Source organism: Hemiscyllium ocellatum, chromosome 16 (assembly GCF_020745735.1).
Source record: "Hemiscyllium ocellatum isolate sHemOce1 chromosome 16, sHemOce1.pat.X.cur, whole genome shotgun sequence".
Classification (NCBI taxonomy): domain Eukaryota; kingdom Metazoa; phylum Chordata; class Chondrichthyes; order Orectolobiformes; family Hemiscylliidae; genus Hemiscyllium; species Hemiscyllium ocellatum.
The window spans coordinates 87,166,995-87,187,633 of record NC_083416.1 but is presented as its reverse complement, the minus strand read 5'-3'; the positions used below and the strand labels follow the sequence as shown (position 1 = coordinate 87,187,633).

Below are 20,639 nucleotides of genomic sequence, written 5' to 3'. Positions count from 1 at the left end.
GAGGAATCATTTAAATTCCGCAAATAGAGCAGTATGGTAACTCAGTGGTTACAGTGCTGCCTCACCGCACCAGGGACTCTGGATTGACTCCAACGTTGGCAACTCAGTTTGCATGGAGTTTACCCATTCTCCCTGTGTCTGCATGGGTTTCCTCTCACAGTCCAAAGATGTGCCAGTCAGTTGGATTGGCCATGCCAAGTTACTCCATAGTGTTCGGGGATGTTCTGACTAGGTGGGTAAACATGGGGAGAGACAAGGACTTGAGGACACAGTCTCAGAGCGAAAGGGTGACCCTTTAGAATGGAGATTAAGAGGAATTTCTTTAGCCAGAGGGTGGTTAATCTGTGGACCTCATTGCTGCAGAGGATTGTGCAGACCAAGTTGTTGAGTGTCTCTAAGATAGACAAAGATAAGCTCTTGATTAAGAAGCAGATCAAGGATTACAGGGAAAAGGCAGGAAAAGAGGGGTTAAGAAACATATCAGCTATGATTGAAATCGAAGCAAATTTGATGGGCTTAATGGCCTAATTCCATTCCGTCATCTTATAGTCTTACAGTTTTTTTACGCACATAGACTTTTTACATGTTAGTGGGAGAAGTGAATTTCAAAACATTTTTTTTCACTGGATTTAAAGCAGAATTTAAAATTGTTGGTCAGGTTTCTGGAAATGGATTGAGTATGTCTTTACAAAAAGAATTTCAGCAATTCCCAACACTGAAATGGAGAAATTGCAGACGTCTAATTGAACAGTGAAATAATTGAGCTCCCAAAAAGATCCAAAGGCAAAAGATTATTCAGGCAAATAAAGTATTCACGTTAGTTAGAAATGAAGCATTGTGCTTTAAAATCTCTATCGTGGGGAAATGCCAGGAACATGAAGGGTTAATATAGAACATAGAACACTACAGCACAGTACACGCCCTTCAATCCTCAATGTTGTGCTGAACTGTGACACCGATCTGAAGCCCATCTAACCTACACTATTCCATTATCATCCACATGTTTATCTAATGACCTTAAAGTTAGCGAGTCTACTACTGTTGCAGGCAGTGCATTCTATGCCCTTCCTACTCTCTGAGTAAAGGAACTACCTCTGACATCTTTCCTTTATCTATCACCTCTCAATTTAAAGTTGTGTCCCCTTGTGCTAGCCTTCACCATCCAAGGAAAAAGGATCTCACTGTCCACCTTATCTAATCCTCTGATCACCTTGTATGTCTCTATTAAGTCACCTCTCAACCTTTTTCTCTCTAACGAAAACAGCCTCAAGTCCCTTAGCCTTTTCTCATAAGACCTTCCCTCCATACTAGGCAACATCCTAGTAAATCTCCTCTGCACCCTTTTCAATGCTTCCACATCCATCCTGTAATGCCACGACCAGAACTGTACGCAATACTCCAAGTGCAACCACACCAGAAATTTGTGCAGCTGCAGCATAACCTTATGGCTCTGAAACTCAATCCCTTTACCAAAAGCTAACACACCGTATGCCTCCTTATCAACCCAATTAACCTGGGTGGCAACTTTCAGGGATCTATGTACATGGACACCAAGATCTCTCTGCTCATCTACACTACCAAGTGTCTTACCATAAGCCCAGTACTCTGTACTCATGTTGCTCCTTCCAAAATGAATCACCTCACACTTTTTCCCATTAAACTCTATTTGCCACCTCTCAGCCCAGCTCTGCAGCTTATCTATGTCCCTCTGTAACCTGCAACATCCTTTGGCATTATCCACAACTCCAGCAACCTTAATATCATCCGCAAATTTACTAACCCATCCTTCTACATCCTCATCCAGGTCACTTATAAAAATGACAAACAATAGTGGACTCAAAGCAGATGCTTATGGTACACCACGGATAAATAAACTCCTGGATGAACACTTCCCATCAACCACCACCCTCTGTCTTTTTACCAGCTTGTCAATTTCTGATCCAAACTGCTAAACGTATTTTGTGCAATAGCCTACTGTGGAGAATCTTATCAAACGCTTAACTGAAATCCATGTACAACATATCAACTGGTTTACCCTCAACCGCCATTTTGGTCTCCTTCTCAAAGAACCCAATGAGGTTTGTGTGGCACGACCTACCCTTCACAAAACCGTGTTGACTACCTCTAATCAACTTAGGATTTGTAATCATCTAGAAAGGAATATCTCTGATAACCCTGTCCAATAGTTTACCCACAACTGAAATACGGCTCACTGGTCTATAATTACCAGAGTTGTCTCTACTCCCCTTCTTGAACGAGGGAACAACATTGGCTATCCTCCAGTCTTCTGGCACTATCCCTGTAGACAATTATAACATAAAGCTCAAAGCCAAAGGCTCTGCGATCTCCTTCCCAGTGAATCCTAGATTAACTTTCATGTGGCCCAGGGGACCTATCTACTTTCACACTTTCCAGAATTACTAACACATCCTCCTGATGAATCTCAAACATATCTAGTCCAATAGCCTGTACCTCAATATTCTCTTTGACAACATTGTCTTTTTCCTGTGTGAATAGTGATGAAAAATATTCATTTCACACCTCTCTCATCTCTTTGGACTCCATTCTCAACTTCCCACTACTGTCTTTGATTGCCCTAATCTTACCCCTGTCATTCTTTTATTCCTGACACACCTTTCGAAAACTTTAGGGTTTTCCTTGATCCTACCTGCCAAAGATTTCTCCTGTCCCCTCCTGGCTCTTCTTAGCTCTCTCTTTAGGTCCTTCCTGACTAACTAACTCAAGTGCGCTAACTGAGCCTTCATGCCTCATTTTTGCATAAGCCTCCTTCTTCCTCTTAACAACAGTTCAACATCTTTAGTAAACCACAGTTCCCTCACTTGACCACTTCCTCCCTGCCTGACAGGCATACACTTATCAAGGACACACAGTCACTGTTCCTTTAATAAGCTCCACATTTCAATTGTGTCCATTCCCTGTAGTTTCCTTCCCCGTTCTATGCATCCTAAGTCTTGTCTAACTGTATCAAACTTGCCTTCTCCCATGCTGTAACTTTTGCCCTGCTGTATATATCTATCCCTATCTAAAGTAAACTAAATCGAACTGTGGTCACCATCACCAAAGTGCTCACCTACCTCGAAATCTAACACCTGGCCCAGTTCGTAACCCAGTACCAAATCTGATATGGCCTCATCTCTTGTTGGCCTGTCTACATACTGTGTCAGGAAATCCTCCTGGACACAAGAGACAAAAACTGACCTGTTTAAGGCACTCAAACTATAGCATTTCCAGTCAATATTTAGAAAATTAATGTCCTCCATAACAACTGCCCTGTTATTTTCGTTCCTATCCAGAATCATCTTTGTAATCCTTTCTTCTTCACCTCCAGAGCTTTTTGGAGGCCTAGAGCAAATCCCAACACGATGACCTCTCCTTTCCAGTTTCTCAGCCCATACTACCTCAGGAGATGAGAGCTCATGAAACGTCTTTTTTGCCACCATAATTCTTTTTGAAGAAGGAGGTAAATGTTGTTTATTAGCTTAGAAAAATCTAAAACAAACTGCTAAAAGTACCTCAGCAACATAAACTCTCACTTTTGGTGAGGTGGTTGATAGAGTTAGGGTTAATATTGCAAGAAATTCTAAAAAGGGGTTCAACAGTTATTCCCATTGAGTTCCACATTCCTATGAGCATCATTACCTACTGCCAATCTCTTGCTTTCTCCCGTATTCTTATACTGCATTTTTATCCAAATAATCAAAACATACCTCCTGGAAAGTTTCAATGCTCCATATATAAGGTACATACACTTTAAATCTCAAAGGAAAAGAAAGGCATCTCTTTTGTCTAGGTTAGAGTGGGGCTGGAAAAGCACAGCAGGTCAGGCAGCATCCGAGGAGCAGGAAAATTGACATTTCAGGCAAAAGCCCTTCATCAGGAATACAGACAGAGTGCCTGCAGAGTGGAGAGATAAATGAGACTGGGGTGGGGATAGGGAGAAAGCAGCATAGAGTATAATGGGTGAATGGGGGTGGGGATGAAAGTGATATCTGAGAGGAGGGTGGAGTGGATAGTTGGAAAGGAAGATACGCAGGTAGAACATGTCATGAGGGTGGTGCTGAGCTGGAAGGCTAGAGCTGGGGTGAGCTGGGGGAAGGGGAAATGAGGAAACTGGTGAAATCCACATTGACGCCATGGGGTTGAAGCGTTCTGAGGTGGAAGATGAAGTGTGCTTCCTCCAGGCGTTGTGTGGTGAGGGAGCAGCGGTGAAGGAGGCCCAGGACCTGCATGTCCTCGGCTGAGTGGTAGGGGGAGTTGAAATGTTGGGCCACAGGACACCGTAGTTGATTGGTGTGGGTGTCCTGGAGATGTTCCCTAAAGCACTCTGCTAGGAGGTGTCCCCTGTGTAGAGGAGAACACATCGGGAGCAACAGATACAATAAATGATATTGGTGGATGTGCAAATAAAACTTTGATGGATGTGGAAGGCTCCTTTGGGGCCTTGGATGGAGGTGAGGGAGGAGGTGTGGGCACAGGTTTTGCAATTTCTGCAGTGGCAGGGGAGGGTGCCAGGAAGGAAGGGTGGGTTGTTGGGGGCATAGACCTGACCAGGTAATTACGGAGGGAACTGTCTTTGCGGAAGGCGGAAAGGGGTGGGGAGGGAAATATATCCCCGGTGGTGGGGTCCATTTGGAGGTGGCGGAAATGTTGTCGGATGATGCGGTTTATGCGAATGTTGGTAGGTGGAAGGTGAACACCGGGGGGGGGTTTGTTCTTGCTACAGTTGGAGGGGTGGGGTCTGAGGGCAGAGGGGCGGGATGTGGATGAGATGCATTGGACGGCATCTTTCACCACATGGGAAGGGAAATTGCGGTCTCTAAAGAAGGAGGTCATCTGGTGTGTTCTGTTCTAAATATCATTTATTGTATCTGTTGCTCCCGATGCAGTCTCCTCTACATTGGGGAGACTGGATGCCTCCTAGCAGACCACTTTAGAGAACATCTCTGGGACGCCCGCACCAATCAACCACACCGTCCTGTGGCCCAACATTTCAACTCGCCCTCCCACTCTGCCGAGGACATGCAGGTCCTGGGCCTCCTCCACCACCACTCCCTCACCACCCGACACCTGGAGGAAGAACGCCTCATCTTCTGCCTCGGAATACTTCAACCCCATGGCATCAATGTGGATTTCACCAGTTTCCTCATTTCGCCTTCCCCCACCTCACCCCAGCTCTAGCCTTGCAGCTTAGCACTGTCCCCATGACCTGCCCTACCTGCCTAACTTTCTTCCCATCTATCCACTCCACCCTCCTCTCTGACCTTTCACCTTCATCCTCACCCCCATTCACTCATTGTACTCTTTGCTACCTTCCCCCACCCTCCTCTCTGACCTATCACCTCCATCCCCACCCCCTTTCACCTATTGTACTCTATGCTACTTTCCCCAACCCCACCCCCCTCTCATTTATCTCTCCACTCTGCAGGCACCCTGCCTCTATCCTTGATTGAAGGGCTTTTTCCTGAAATGTCGATTTTCCTGCTCCTCGGATGCCTCCTGACCTGCTGTGCTTTTCCAGCACCACTCTAATCTAGACTCTGGTTTCCAGTATCTGCAGTCCTTGTTTTACCTAGGCATCTATTTTGATCTAGTAGGGTCTAGTGGGGATTGATCCTTAATCTCTTTTCATTCAAACATTTTGTTGATTGTACGTTACCCCACAATCGATGTGGAACTCTTTGGGAATTACTGCTGAACCCTTTCTTTAGAATTTCTTACAATATTAACACCTGATTACAAATGGTCTGGGAGAGGAAGTAATAGTTATCAATTAATTAATGGGATAGGTGGGTAGGGAAGTGATTGCATGTGTATACCAGACAAGTAATCAGAGGTTTTGGTGCTTTGTGATGTGTGTGTTGAAATAAACCTGTCCCAAAAAGCATATGCCTGGAGACTGTATAATGAGCCTTTACCCTTTGCTGTCTATCATTCCAGGATGTTTTAATGATAACATTGATAATTGTGCTGAACTGATTGAAATAATCTCCTATGTCATGTTGATCATGTAGTTCAACATATTTCTGGCTTGAATCATATTCTTTGTACTTTTTTCCAAAACAAATAAACTGACTCAATCAAAATAACAGCAGCGTTTAGTGTCAGGGAAGTACACTTGTCTCTGATTGTTACTTTTCAAATCAAAACTCACATTCAGTGAACATTGTTCATCCCCATTAACCTCCAATGTTCAGCAGCATTGATTTTCTGATTTGCTAGTTGGAAATGTAGTTAAAACATGGAGGAGAATTGTGCTTCCTTTTGACTTAAAAATCAAAAATTCAATCAAAAATTGCTGGAGAAACTCAGCGGGTCTCAATGCATCCATTAAGAATTAATTTTTCAGGTCAATTGACTGTTCTGGGATATGACACTATCATGAAGCATTCTGTCGAACACACTGGCTAGAAGAAAATTGGAGACTTGAATCTGTCAACTCCCAACGTTATCACTGACAGAATTTATATTATCATGTTTATATGGGGGCTCCAAAAACACAAAGCTTTTTTTTTCTCAGCACACAGTTACAAAGGTTTAAAGGTACAAATCTAAGTTATAAATGGGCAGTGTGTAAGCTGCTGATCTTAACGCTCAGTCTCTGGATTTCAGCCAGTGACTGAGCTGGATCTGAAAAGAAAGGTCACTAGCATTTGTCCATAACTCACAGGTACCTGAACGTGACTCACATTGGAAACATTGACACCCCTACAAAAACATTCTGAAATAGACTTTAGCAGTTCTGCTCATAAATCAAAAGCTAATTGGTTTGGGTACATGCAGGTCCTGCAGTTTTAATCTTCACAGGTATAAGGAGAGACAGGTGTAATGTGACCTTGATAAGGCTACGACACAGCCATCATAAAATCTGAATTAAAGTTCCTCAGTTTTACATTTGTATTCCCATTTCCTTTCTCACACTGAACTTCAGTACTCAGGTTCACTGTTCACAGTGCTGCAGCTATCAGGTTCCCCATCATCTGTTATTAAACCCATAGCCCTTTATTGTGAACCTAAACTCTCTATCACTTTCAATGGAAATGCACACAGCCATTGTCAATCCCCTTCAGTTTCTGTGGATCCAGAAACGTCTCTTAGTAAGTCTGTCCCATTTACTGGTCAGCCCTGCTTAAAGTTCCCAAAAGCTCATCAAGACATGTGAACCACCTGAACTACAAAGCATCCATGTGGGTATCTGAGCCACTGAAGGACACAGGAAACAATATTTCATTTCAGATAAATCCAGTACCAAAGTTTATAAATCCATTGCTCAAAATCATGAAGCATTTTGAAATGGAAACCATGATAAATTGTCTCGAACAGTGGAAGAATTGTTAACGAAAGGACAGAAATTTCAATCATTTGCTAAAGAACTAAAGTGAACATCATGAAGAAGCTTCTCACACATCTCATGGTTATGATTAGAAATGAGTTTCATCACAACAACATAGAACATAGAACATAGAAGGATACAGCGCAGTACAGGCCCTTCGGCCCTCGATGTTGCGCCGACCGAGTCCTACCTAACCTATACTAGCCCAATAACTTCCAAATGCCTATCCAATGCCCGCTTAAATGAACATAAAGAAGGAGAGTTCACCACTGCTCCTGGCAGGGCATTCCATGAACTCACAACCCGCTGTGTGAAGAATCTACCCCTAACATCTGTCCTATACCTACCACCCCTTAATTTAAAGCTATGTCCCCTAGTAACACCTGACTCCATTAGCGGTAAAATAGAATATAAACATTGAAAGGGTAACTGATAATATTGAAGTGGGAATATCTGCACGAATGCCAATAAAGGGAAACATACTATTTTGGATTCCAACATCTGCATTTTGTTTTGTCTCTATTAAGGAGAGACTGGCACTGATTGGCTAGCTCTTTTAGAGATCCAGCACACACATAATGGGTGGAATGGCCAGTTCATCCGCTGTCAGATCCTGAGGAGGGTGGCTCAGTGGGTGGAACTGCTGCTTCACATTGCTAGAGACATGGGTTTGATTCTAGCCTTGGGTGACTGTCTGTGTGGGGTTTGCACATTCTCCCTGGGTCTGCTCCAGTTTCCTGCACAATCCAAAGGTGTGCAGGTTAGATGGATGGGCCATAGGACATTATCCATTGTGCTCAGGGATGAGTAGGCTAACTACAACTGCCATGGGAATTGCAGGGATGTGTGTCTGGGTGGAATGCTCTTCAGAGCTTCAGTGTGGACTTGATGGACTGAATGGCCTGTTTCCACACTGTAAGGATTCTATATGATCCTGTGACTTGTTGCAGGGAGAGCCATGGAAGCGAAGGGTCTTATTCTAATCTCTGTAATTTTTGGTAATTGAAATTTGAGACTCACTGTGATGATAAAAATAAAATCTCTCAATATTTTGAAGTGAGGAAGAAAGTGCAATAACAAAACAGAAGGCTAACATTTTCTTGCCTATTTTAATTTTGATCAATTCAAAAGTCATTGATATTCAACATTAATGAAACAGTTGGTAAATACAGCTGGGAGAATAGCCACAGGTAACCATTGGTTTATATGGTTTTCATGGTTGCCATTTTCCTAACTACCATTAATTCTGAGGAAGAGTCACTCAACCCAAAACATTGACTCTGATTTCTCTCCAAAGATGCTGCCAGACCTACTGAGCTTTTTCAGCAATTTAAGTTTTTGTTTCTGATTTACAAAATCTGCAGTTCTTTTGGGTTTTTTTTAAACAGGTAAACATTTTTGGTTTTGTAAAACAGCGAGTAGTTTCAGTGCTTCGTATTCACCATTGCTTCCAATTTAATGATTAGATTAATTCCCTACAGCATGGAAACAGGCTCTTCGGCCCAACAAGTCCACACCGACCCTCCGAAGAGTAACCCACCCTGACCAATTTCCTCCTGGCTAATGCACCTAACACTATGGACAATTTAGTGTGGCCAATTCATCTGACCTGCACAACTTTGGACTGTGGGAGGAAACTGGAGCACCCAGAGGAAACCCATGCAGACACGGGGAGAATGTGCAAACTCCACACAGACAGTCGCCCGAGGCTGGAATCAAACCTGGGACCTGGTGGTGTGAGGCAGTAGTGCTAACCACTGAACTAATGTTTATGTTTCTGTTACAAAAATATACAAGCAGCAGAATGAGATTTAACTGATCATCTTGTCCTGGTTAATTCCAATACAGGAGGTAATATTTTATAATGATTGCATTCTCTATTAATAACTAAGCATTTTTGGCCTAACTAGCTCTTCGAAGGATCTTTACAATTAATCCCACATCCCTCTTTTTCCTTCGTTGTCCTACAATTTTTTTTTCATTTTAAACATTTATCCAATTCTCCCTCACTGCTGCCATTGAGTTTGATTTGAGCACATTCAGATCCGAACAACTTGCAGTGTAAAATGATGCTTTCTCTAATTGGACTGGTCTGTCTATGTCTTTTATGTTGTCTATAATTCTTTCAAATTCTTGCTTTATATTTCTCTCTTCAGCTGTGTTTTCTCAATTGTAGGTTGGGGTGTTAGGCTCCTTTAACTCTAACTAAGGGAGCACCAGAGAGGATCATAGTCAAAACATAAACGTTGTCCCTCCAATGATGCTCCCAGACCAGCTTTCCCTGTCTGCCTGGTTACGTTCCCATGATAATCTTATTCATGTCTGTCGACTCACCTCTTACTCTCCAATACAATCCAGTCTGTCTATCTTTTCCATATAAGACAACCTGTTCATTGCAGGTATGGAAGAGTGTGGCGCTGGAAAAGCACAGCTAGTCAGTCAGCATCCGAGGAACAGGAGAAACGATTAGATTACTTACAGTGTGGAAACAGGCCCTTCGGCCCAACAAGTCCACACCGACCCGCCGAAGCGCAACCCACCCATACCCCTACATTTACCCCTTACCTAACACTACGGGCAATTTAGCATGGCCAATTCACCTGACCCGCACATCTTTGGACTGTGGGAGGAAACCGGAGCACCCGGAGGAAACCCACGCAGACACGGGGAGAATGTGCAAACTCCACACAGTCAGTCGCCTGAGTCGGGAATTGAACCCAGGTCTCTGTTGCTGTGAGGCAGCAGTGCTAACCACTGTGCCACCGTGCCGCCCGTGTCGATGTTTCGAGCAGAAGTTCTTCACCCGGATGCTTCATCACAGGCTCTTCCCGATGAAGAATTTATGCTCGAACATCGATCCTCCTGCTCCTCAGATGCTGTCTGACCAGCTGTGCTTTTCCAGCACAACACTCTTTGACCCAGATCTTCAGCATCTATCGTCCCCACTTTCTCCCATTCCAGGTATCAACCAAATCAATCTCCTCTGAACTGTTTCCAATAAATTAATTGCAAATTCCAGTACATTTACATTGGAAAGGGGATCATTACTGTGCACAATCTTAAGGCTCTTGATCAGATACCCCTCAGCTTTCTCTTTGAGAGACAAAAGTCTGTTCACTCAAACTGATTATCACAATCTTTTTAATGGCATGAACTGTAGAAGTCATTGTTTCCAACTTATGCACAGCTGTTACAGTTCTGATAGTATGGAGAGCAGACAGGTACACAGTACTTCAACTGGTCTGAGTACCAGACACCGAACACATTCGGCTCGGTTCCACATGGGGCCGCATTGTTGGTTTTGTGTCTAATGAAAACAGCATGCTCGTATTTTCCCCAAAGACCTTTCAACAAAATCAGCTCTCTCACAGAACTAAATCCCATCAGATTGAAAGTGCCAAAAAGGCCATCGAAATGAACTCTATTCCCAATATTTCTCATGGTAGAATTGTTTGATTTTTCCGATTATTAAGTGAGAGAGAGGGAGCGGAATTACGGTCCTTTCTAAACGGCTGACGATTGAAATGAAACTAAATGAGTTTTAATATTGCGCACAGGCAGCACTGCCTGTAGTTCATTGTATATTGCAAAATACACCTGCATTGACATAGCACCTTGCAGTGAAGTACTTGCTGAATTACTGTGATGCAGGACACAACACGGCCCCACAAACAGCGAGAAGGACCCAATGTTGGTCAGGGGACAGATACTGACCCTGCCGCCGAACTAAACCCCGAGTCTTTAATGCGATATAGTTTTCAGCATCCAGCTGCGGCCAGGGCTCTGGGGGAATGCGGCTGGAGGGGCTGAATGGCCGGCGTGTTGCCCTCCTTACCTTCAGTTTCTGGATAGACCTGTTCTCCTCGGGCTGCCGGTTCCACACGGTGGTACCTCCCTTGTTGTACTGGACCAGCCAGCCCTCCTGGTGCTCGCACTGCTCCCGGAACGAGCTGAAATGGGAATCATCGGGGACCTGGACGATCTCACCACTCGACATGATCCCACCAGATCCCAACTCTGCGGCCACACAGTCAGGGATCCACTCAGAGCCCGCCCTCGATCCCGGCTGATGGGAACTGCAATTGCTGACTTTGTTTGCGGCTCCGTCTCTGCATCAGTTTCCTTTCAGTTTCAGAGTTGTCCCGCTGCGGGTGAGCGGCCCGGGCTGGGGGGGGGGGGGGGGGCGGCACTGCCAGGGACCCGGCTTCCCGCTCCCGCTCACTCCCTGCGGCCGCTCCCAGCCGCGCTCCCTCCGGGGACTGCAGCGGCTCAGGCTCCGGGAACGGCACTGGGCAGGGGGCAGGCATCAGGCAGGAACCTATCAGCGGAGCCGCCTGCCCCCTGGCAACATGATAGCATAGAGAGAAGGACAGAACGGCCTCACCCCGCCCTCATCATCACTCAGCCCCATCCTCACTCTCACCCTTACCCTCACACTCACTCCAACCCTCACCCCAGCCTCACCCTCACCCTATCCCCCTAATCAGTCCTTGCCTTTCCTAATACATGTACATCCTGTCCCTCAGGATCCCTCCAACAACTTGCCCATCACCAATGTCAGGCTCACTGGTCTATAGTTCCTTGGCATGTCCTTACCACTTTTTAAAAATAATGACACCATGTTTGCCAACCTCCAGTCTTCCAGCATTGCACCTGTGACTATTGATGATCCAAATCTCTCAGCAAGATTTTGGAGTGCAGCTTCATAGTTTCTTGAAAGTAGAGTTGCAGGTAGATAGGATAGTTAAGAAGGTGTTTGGTATGCTTTCCTTTATTGGTCAGAGCATTGAGTAGGGAATTGGGAGGTCATGTTGCAGCTGTACAGGACATTGGGTAGACCACGTTTGGAATATAGGTTAAAACAATGACTGCAGATGCTAGAAACCAGATTCTGGATCAGTGGTGCTGGAAGAGCACAGCAGTTCAGGCAGCATCCATATTGCATTGCAGTTCTAGTCTCCTTCCTATCAAAAGGGCGGCACGGTGGCTCAGTGGTTAGCACTACTGCCTCACAGCTCCAGGGTCCCAGGTTCGATTTCAGCCTCAGGCAACTGTCTGTGTGGAGTTTGCACACTCTCCCCGTGTCTGCGTAGGTTTCCTCCCAAAGTCCAAAGATGTGCAGGTGAGTTGGACATGCTAAATTGGCCATGGTGTTTGGTGCATTAGTCAGAGGGAAATGGGTCTGGGTGGGTACTCTTCGGAGGGTTGGTGTGGACTGTTTGGGCTGAAGGGCCTGTTTCCACACTGTAGGGAATCTAATCAGAAGGATGTTGTGAAACTTGAAAAGGTTCAGAAAAGATTTACAAGAATGTTGTTAGCGTTGGAGGATTTGAGCTATCAGGAGAGGCTGAACAGGCTGGGGCTGTTTTCCCTGGAGCGTCGGAGGCTGAGGGATAACCTTATAGAGGTTTCTAAAATCATGAGGGACATGGTTAGGGTAAATAAACAAAGCATTTTCCCTGGGGTGGGGGATCTCCAGAACTAGAGAGAATAGGTTTAGGGTGAGAGGGGAAAGCTATAAAAGAGACCGAAGGGGCAATGGTTTTACACAGAGGGTGGTGTGTATATGGAATCAGTTGCCAGACGAAGTGGTGGAGGCTGGTACAATTACAACATTTAAAAGACATCTGGATAGGTCTATGAATAGGAAGGGTTTGGAGGGATATGGGTGAAGTGCTGGCAATTGGGACTAGATTGGGTTAGGATATTTGGTCGACATGGATGGGCTAGACCAAAGGATCTGTTTCTGTGGTGTACATCTCTATAACTCGATGACTCTAAGACACTGGAAGTGTCCCAGACCTCCAATGTTGCATAATAGGACCATTTCACTGGGTTGAGCTGCCCTGCCATTAGCTACCATTAAATTCATTACTTTAAGTTTACAGAGGGCCACGACAGCTCAGTGGTTAGCGCTACTATCTCACAGCGCTAGGGACCTGGGTTTGATTCCCAGTTTTCTGTGTGGAGCTCGCACACTCTCTCCATGTCTGCGTGTGTTTATTGTGCTCTGGTTTCCTCCCACAGTCCAAAGAAGTGCAGGTTAGGTGGATTGGCCATGCTAAATAGCCCATTGTGTTCAGGGATGTCTCGGTTCGGTGTGTTAGCCAAAGGAAAGAGAGGGTAGGGGGTGGGTCTGGGTTTGATGCTCTTCAGAGGGTCAGTGTGATTTCGTTAGGCTGAATGGCCTGTATGCACACTGTAAGGATTCTACGGGTTCTTCTCATTGAGTATATATTGAGTTTGTACCAGGCACCTTACCTTACTCATTATACTTTAAATTCTCTTATATTAAACTAAAGACTACTTCATACTTTAAGGATTGTAAAGCAGAAATACTCAAAAATGGAAATGACTGTGATTGCCCAAAATCCAAAAACTGGGAGTGCTGGAGAGACTCACCAGATCTGGCAGCATGTGCGGAGAGAGAAACAGTTAATATTTTGAATCCAGAATTACCTTTCTTCAGGTTCCACACATCTCTTCATGCCATTAGTAAATCTAAGCCCCCACAGTCTTCCAGGATAAAGAATTCCGAAGATTCACCATCACCTGAGTGAAGACATTCACTCTTCTATTGGTCCCAAATGGCTGGCAAAATTGGCAATAATGCCTCACTGTCTCATCACTCTATAATTAGACAATAATTTGTGACGAGGAAGAAGATATTAAACAATCTGATCCCCTCCAACATTAAACTCCAAAAAAAATCAATTTCACAGTTTCTTCAATTTGCTGCTATTTTGCATAAAACATGTAAAAATATTGCTGAGATTTAAAGCATGAAGATCTTTTAATTGAGATATATACATATTTCTGAAATGTGACTTGACATCTCTAACCCAAAAAGATTTACAATTTAAATTATGGAGTTTCATTCCTATAAGTAATGAATTATTTGAAGTTTTTTAAAAAATCATTTCACTTTTTAACTCATTCAATCCTTGTTCCAGGATCATTTGGTCCACAGTTTTTTTGTAGTGGCAAGTGAATATATTTGAGAACTGAAGTTAATTTATTTTTGCTTTTCTGGCAGATTTTACTCTTCTGATTTACTCCCATTCCCCTGCAGAACCCACCCATTTTTCTTCAAGAAGTAAACTCTTCTTTTATTTCCGAAGTTGGACTTTGAACTGTGACACATGTGCTTTGGTCAGTGTGAATAAAAGGGATTAACACTTAACTTCAGTCTTTTATGCCACTATATGCCAGAAAATGTGTAAAGATTAATAAGGCCAAGATATTGAATGTTTAGCAAGCATAAAGGTACATCAAGCCCCATTGCTTCATGAGATAAGCAGCAAGTGACAGATGGAGCTAAGCAATTTCATGACCAATGGTCAGACCTAAACTCTGCAGTCCTGCCACATTCAGTCATGAATAGTGGTGGACAATTAAACAACTCACTGGGGCAGGAGGCTACACAAATATCCCCAAACTCACTGATGGAAGAGCCCAGCAGATCACTGCAAAAGATAAGGCTGAAGCTTTTACAGCAATCTGCAGCTAGGAGCGCCGGGTGGACAATCCATCTTGGCCTCGTCCAGTGGTGCCAAGCATCACAGAGACCAGTCTTCAGGCAGTTCAATTTGCTTTATGTGATACCAAGAAATAGAATATAGACATAGAACATTACAGCGCAGTACAGGCCCTTTGGCCCTCGATGTTGTGCCAATCTGTGGAACCAATCTGAAGCTCATCGATCCTATACTGTTTCATTTTATCCATATGCTTATCCAATGACCATTTAAATGCCCTTAAAGTTGGCAAGTCTATTACTGTTGCAGGCAGGGCGTTCCACGCCCTACTACTCTCTGAGTAAAGAAACTACCTCTGACATCTGTCCTATATCTATCACCCCTCATGTTATGAAGGTGTGGAGGTCCTGAACCTTTATGAGAGTTGAGAAGCTAGCGAGGCCTGCCTGACACAGCACAAGGTGTTCTGAACAAGGTAACAATGTAACATTTGATCAAAACAGCTAGTGGCAGCTGGGTTATCATGAAACAAAAACAAATTCAAATTCAGCCAATCAGTTTAAATTATACCCCAAGATAGCTAACTCCAATCAAGTTTGAATTTAGTGAAACAATCCAATGTTTTGGGGTATAAAACTGAACATTTTGAACAGTTGTGGGAGAACTGTGAAGCCACCAACAAGTACAGACTGCCAGCAGAACAGCTCTCTGAAAGGTACCAGGCAAAAAGAAGTTTGTTCAGCAGAACATCAAAAAGACGACCGAGGAAAATCTGCAGAGGAAGATACAAAGAGAAGATTCGACAGCTAACTGGTTTTGAAAGAAAGGAAGTGTTGGTATTTAATATTCTCTATTGGACTGAAAGAATAAAATCCTTAACTTTTACTTTAAATAGTGACCTCTGGGGTAATTCTTTGCCTCTCGAATTCTAACAGATTACAGCACGGGATGAATCTTTTCTGTGTTGCTGGTTTAAATTAGCTGAGGGGCTAACTCACGTTGTAACAACTTGGAGGTTTTTGTTAGCTATTTGAACAGGTTTAGACAGATCCAGTCTGAGATTTGGACAGATTTGAATCGATTTGGAGTACAAAAAAGCCCAGTAGATTTAAACACTTGCTGGTTAGTGTTCCAGATCTTTAAATGAAATGTAGGTGAGACAATTTATTTAATTTCAGTGACTTGTGTTTGGCAATATTAAAAGTGAGAGAAATGGCTCTTAAAATTGCTAAAGAGGTTCCGGGGTTTGAAAATGGTTCTCAAGTTTGCCAAGAAAGTTTAGAAGGAAAGGAAACTCCCATACTTTTAGAATCAGCAAAGAAGTTAGATTTGGGTTTAATCAAAGGCAACAGCAAAGTTGAAATTATAAGGGAATTACTCAAACACATAGGTGTATTAGAGAAATAGACAAGTACAAGTAGAGATAGAAAAACTTAAATTACAGTTGAGGAAAATGGAGTTAGAAGATAAGCAAAGAGAGAGAAGGTTGTTAGCTGAGCAAAGAGGGAAAGAATCTGAACTTGAGAAGTTGTGACTTTGTCAGCAAAGTCAAGTTAACAGGATGGAGATTATGAGAGAAGGTAGTGATATATATCTGCAACATTTTGATGAGAAAGATGTTAAAGCCTTCTTTATTTCATTTGAAGCATTGGCTAGGCAGATGGAGTGGTCTGAGGATTTATGGGTAATGTTAGTTCAGACTAAACTGGTCGGCAGAGCGAGTGAGGTATTCACCGCGCTGTCAGATGAGGGATCAAGAGACTATGAAGAGGTTAAACAGGAAATTTTAAGTGCTTTTGAATTGGTAGCAGAAGCATATAGACAGAAAATAAAGAAGGAGCCAGGTCAGACTTACGTTGAGCTCAAAAGAATTAAACATAGTCAAGATTCTGGCCAGGGAGGGATAGAAGTTGGGAGAAAGGGAGATCCTACACTACAAAACAAAGACTGGAGAAAATTGGTAAGAATTTACGACAGATTAAAAAAGGAGCCCAAGAAGGTTGGAAAGAGATGAAAGGCCCCTGTGCTAAAGTGGGACATGTAAAGTCACAGTGCTGGCCATTAAAGAAAGGCACTGTGGGAAAAGATGTGGTAAAAGAAGCTAAGCCAGTGACATTCATGAAGATAGTAAAGGAGATGCCAAGAAGAGCTGAGGACCTGCAGGAGAGTTCACAGCCTCGACAGGGGCTGGGTATGGAATTAGTGCCTGATCTCTACAAAGAATTTGCCTCTGCGGGTAAAGTTTACTCAGAAAGAACAGGGGGAGAAGGACAAGAAGTTATAACTTCGAGAGATACAGGATCTAACCAGTTGCTGATAGTAAGGGATGAAAGAATTTGCATTCTTCCTGATCTGTTACTCAAGATTATGGTAATTTGTGGGATAGATGGACAGAAATTTAGCATTCCCCTCTGTAAAATCAGGTTGGAGTGCCAACTCAAGACTGGGGAAATTACAGTGCGAGTGATTGACCGAGTGTCAGTTCCAAGAATTTAGTTTGTTCTTGGGAATAATTTAGCAGCATCCAAGGTGAGAGTGACACCCCTTGTTCTAGAAAAGCACAAGGAAGACCAAGAAACTGAGGAGTTAAAAGAATAATATCTTGGTATTTTCCCAGGCTGTGTAGTAACCAGATCACACTATCATAAGTAATAGCATGAAGCAAAAACTAACGAGAAAAATGAAGGAGTTGAGGTTCAGTTAGCGGAGACCCTGTTTGATGTGATGGTGTAGGAAAACCCTGAACAGGCAGAGGGTCAGACAGAAATGCTTATTCCTGAAAGGCTCAGAGACTTGCAACAGCAAGACAAGACAATAAAAAATAGATATATATGGATGCATACTCTGAAAAAGAGGCAGAGGGTTATTATCTGAAAGATAGAATCCTAAGGCAGAAATGGAGACCACGGCAAGTTAGTGCAGAAGAGAAATGAGTCGAAGTGCACCAGATTGTGTTGCTGATAGCATACAGACAGGAAGTTCTATGGGTGGCACATGAACTACCTGTAGGAGGTCACCTAGAGGTACGAAAGACTCAGGCTAACATACAAAAAGATCTTTATTGGTCTGTAATGTACAAGGATATGGTTAACCTCTGGCATATGAGACATACATGCCAAATGGTAGGTAAGTCATAGGTGGTAATAAAACCAACACTTGCGTTGCCAATTCCTGCATTTGAAGAAACTTTCACGTGGGTTATAATTGATGGTGAAGGTCCCCTCCCGAGAATTAAAACTGAGAACCAATACTTGTTAACCTTAATGGATGTGTCTACCCGATTTCTGGAGGCAATTTCATCATGGAGTATCAAAGTGAAAAGGGTAGTAGAGGAGTTAGTAGCTTTCTCCACATTGTACGGGCTACACAGAGAGATTCAGTCAAACTAAGTCAAATTTTACTGCTAGGCTGTTTAAGAAGATTATGGATAGCTTAGGTATTCAGCACTTTAAATCCAGTAGGTATCATCCTGAATCCCAGGGAGCTTTAGATGGCATCAGACCTTGAAGATCATGTTGAGAGCATACTGTCAGGATTACCGAATGATTGAGATTAAGGTATCACATTCGTATTGTTTACCATTAGAGATGCCCCAAATAAATCTGCTCAGTTCACTCCCTTCAAGTTAATATTCAGGCATGAACATAGAACATAGAAAAATACAACACAGGAGAGGGCCTTTGGCCCACAATGTTGTGCTGAAGATTATTCCTAATCTAAAATAAAATAACCTAACCTACGCACCTCTCAGTTCACTGCATGTCCAGCAGTCGCTTCAATAAAGTGAAATGAGAGGCCCTTTGAAATTAATTAAAGAAAAATGGACAGAAGCAAAGTCAGAGATCTCACACTTAGATGATGTTTTACAGATGAGCAAGAGACTAAATCGAGTAGGTGAGTTAGCTGAACAGCATCTAAAGAGGACACAGCATAGAATGAAGCAGGTAGCAGATAAAAACTCTGAGACTCAGATGTTTTCCTGAGGGGTTGACATGTTAGTACCATAACCAGTGATGGGAGATCCCTTGAAAACCAGGTTTAGTGGTCCCTATCAAATTGAGAAAAAGTTGAGTCAGGTGAAATCTCCAGTAAAGATGCCAGATAGAAAACAAAATGGTATTGAGTATGTCATGGGAACATGTTGAAGCTGTATTAATCGAGAGAGGAAGAACTGGAGAATCAGGTGTTAGTTACTTCCCTGCAGAGTGAGGAATCAAATCCAGATGATGTGGATGTTGATGTGCCTCAAAATAGATTAAAAAAATGAAGAAGTCCTTGAGGAGTGGGATAGGTTAGTAAGCTATCTGTCTCAGGACCATCGAACACAGTTGAAAGGCTGTTACTGCAGTATAAGAACATATGTAAGAATCAGATGGGGAGGACTAATGTTATTGTATATGAAGTAGATGCAGGGAATACTGCTTCGATAAAACAACACCCCTATTGGTTTAATCCTTTCAAAGCCAGACAGGTCCAAATGGAGGTGGAGTCCATGCTCGACAAGAACATCATTGAACCAAGCCAGAGAAAGTGGAGTTCACCAATTGACTTAGTTCCCAAACTGGATGGGACTCAACAGTTTTGTGTGGATTATCAGAAGGTCAATACCATTACGAAATCTGACTCATATCCAGTTCCGAGATTGGAGAACTGTATCAAGAAAGTCAGACAAGCCAGTTACATCACCAAGTTGGATTTAATGCGTGGTTACTGGCAGGTACATTTATCAGAGACGGCGAAAGAAATTTATGCATTTGTAACTTCAAATGGGCTATATCAGTTTAAAGTGCTGCCCTTTGGAATGAATAACACACCTGCCACCTTCTAAAGACTCAGGGACGCAGTTGTGACTGGGTTAACAAACTGTGCAGGTTATTTGGACGATGTTGTGATCTTTAGTAAGTCCTGGAAAGATCACATGGTAGAGTGGCCAGAGCTCTTTGAATGACTATGAGAAGCAAAACTGGTAATAAACTTAAACAAAACAGAATTCATGAAAGCAGAGGTGACATTTTTGGAACATAGCTTTGGTCATGGAAGGTTGACCCCACGGAACACAAAGACAAAGACCATCGAGGAATTTCCACACTAACCTTGAAGAAAGAGGTGCTTCGATTCTTAGGACCAAGTGGATTCTATCGGAAATTTGTTCTAAACTTCAGCAATGTAGTGGCACCATTAACCAATTTTCTGAAGAAGAACACAAAGCTTTGGTGGACAGAACAATGCCAGGAAGCATTCGACCATTTGAAATCAATATTAACCCACCAAACCACTTTTAGCTACACCAAACTTTTCAAAACCTTTTAAAGTTGCCATTAATGCTAGCGACATAGGAGTTAGAGATGTACTGCTTTGGGAAGATGATGATGGGATTGAACTGCCAGTTGGTTACTTTTCAAAGAAACTCAACATCAACCAGAGGAAATACTCCACAATTACTGGCCTTACAACATTTTAATGTGAATATCACGAATATTGTGTCAGTGATGGTTGTGTACACAAATCACAACTTGCTTACATTCTTAGAATGCTTTAAAGACAAGAATATGAGACTATCTCGTTGGAATCTTATGTTACAGACTTTGAATTTACATCTATATCGTACATGTTGCTGATCATAAGGATATAATCGCAAAAGCGTTATCTTGGATTGAACTGATAAAGATAAGGATTGGTAATTATTCATTTGTTTTATATTTATGTAGGAAGATGTTAATGTGAACTTAGATTAAAGTCATAAGTGTGTCATGATATTGTAAAGGAATAGAGGAAAAGAATGAAGCCATCTTTTCATTATGATAGCTCAT

At 42.9% G+C, this 20,639-nt stretch overlaps 1 protein-coding gene across 1 annotated transcript in view; it reads right to left on the bottom strand.

The window, feature by feature from the left end:
• The window catches only part of stard15 (StAR-related lipid transfer (START) domain containing 15), a 161,544-nt gene extending 149,924 nt beyond the window's left edge, over nt 1–11,620 (bottom strand). The window contains exon 1 of the mRNA XM_060836964.1: nt 11,187–11,620. Coding sequence (XP_060692947.1) covers nt 11,187–11,348 — 162 coding nt within the window. The 5' untranslated portion in view covers nt 11,349–11,620. The remainder of the gene's footprint in view (nt 1–11,186) is intronic.
• Nucleotides 11,621–20,639: the final 9,019 nt, after the last annotated feature.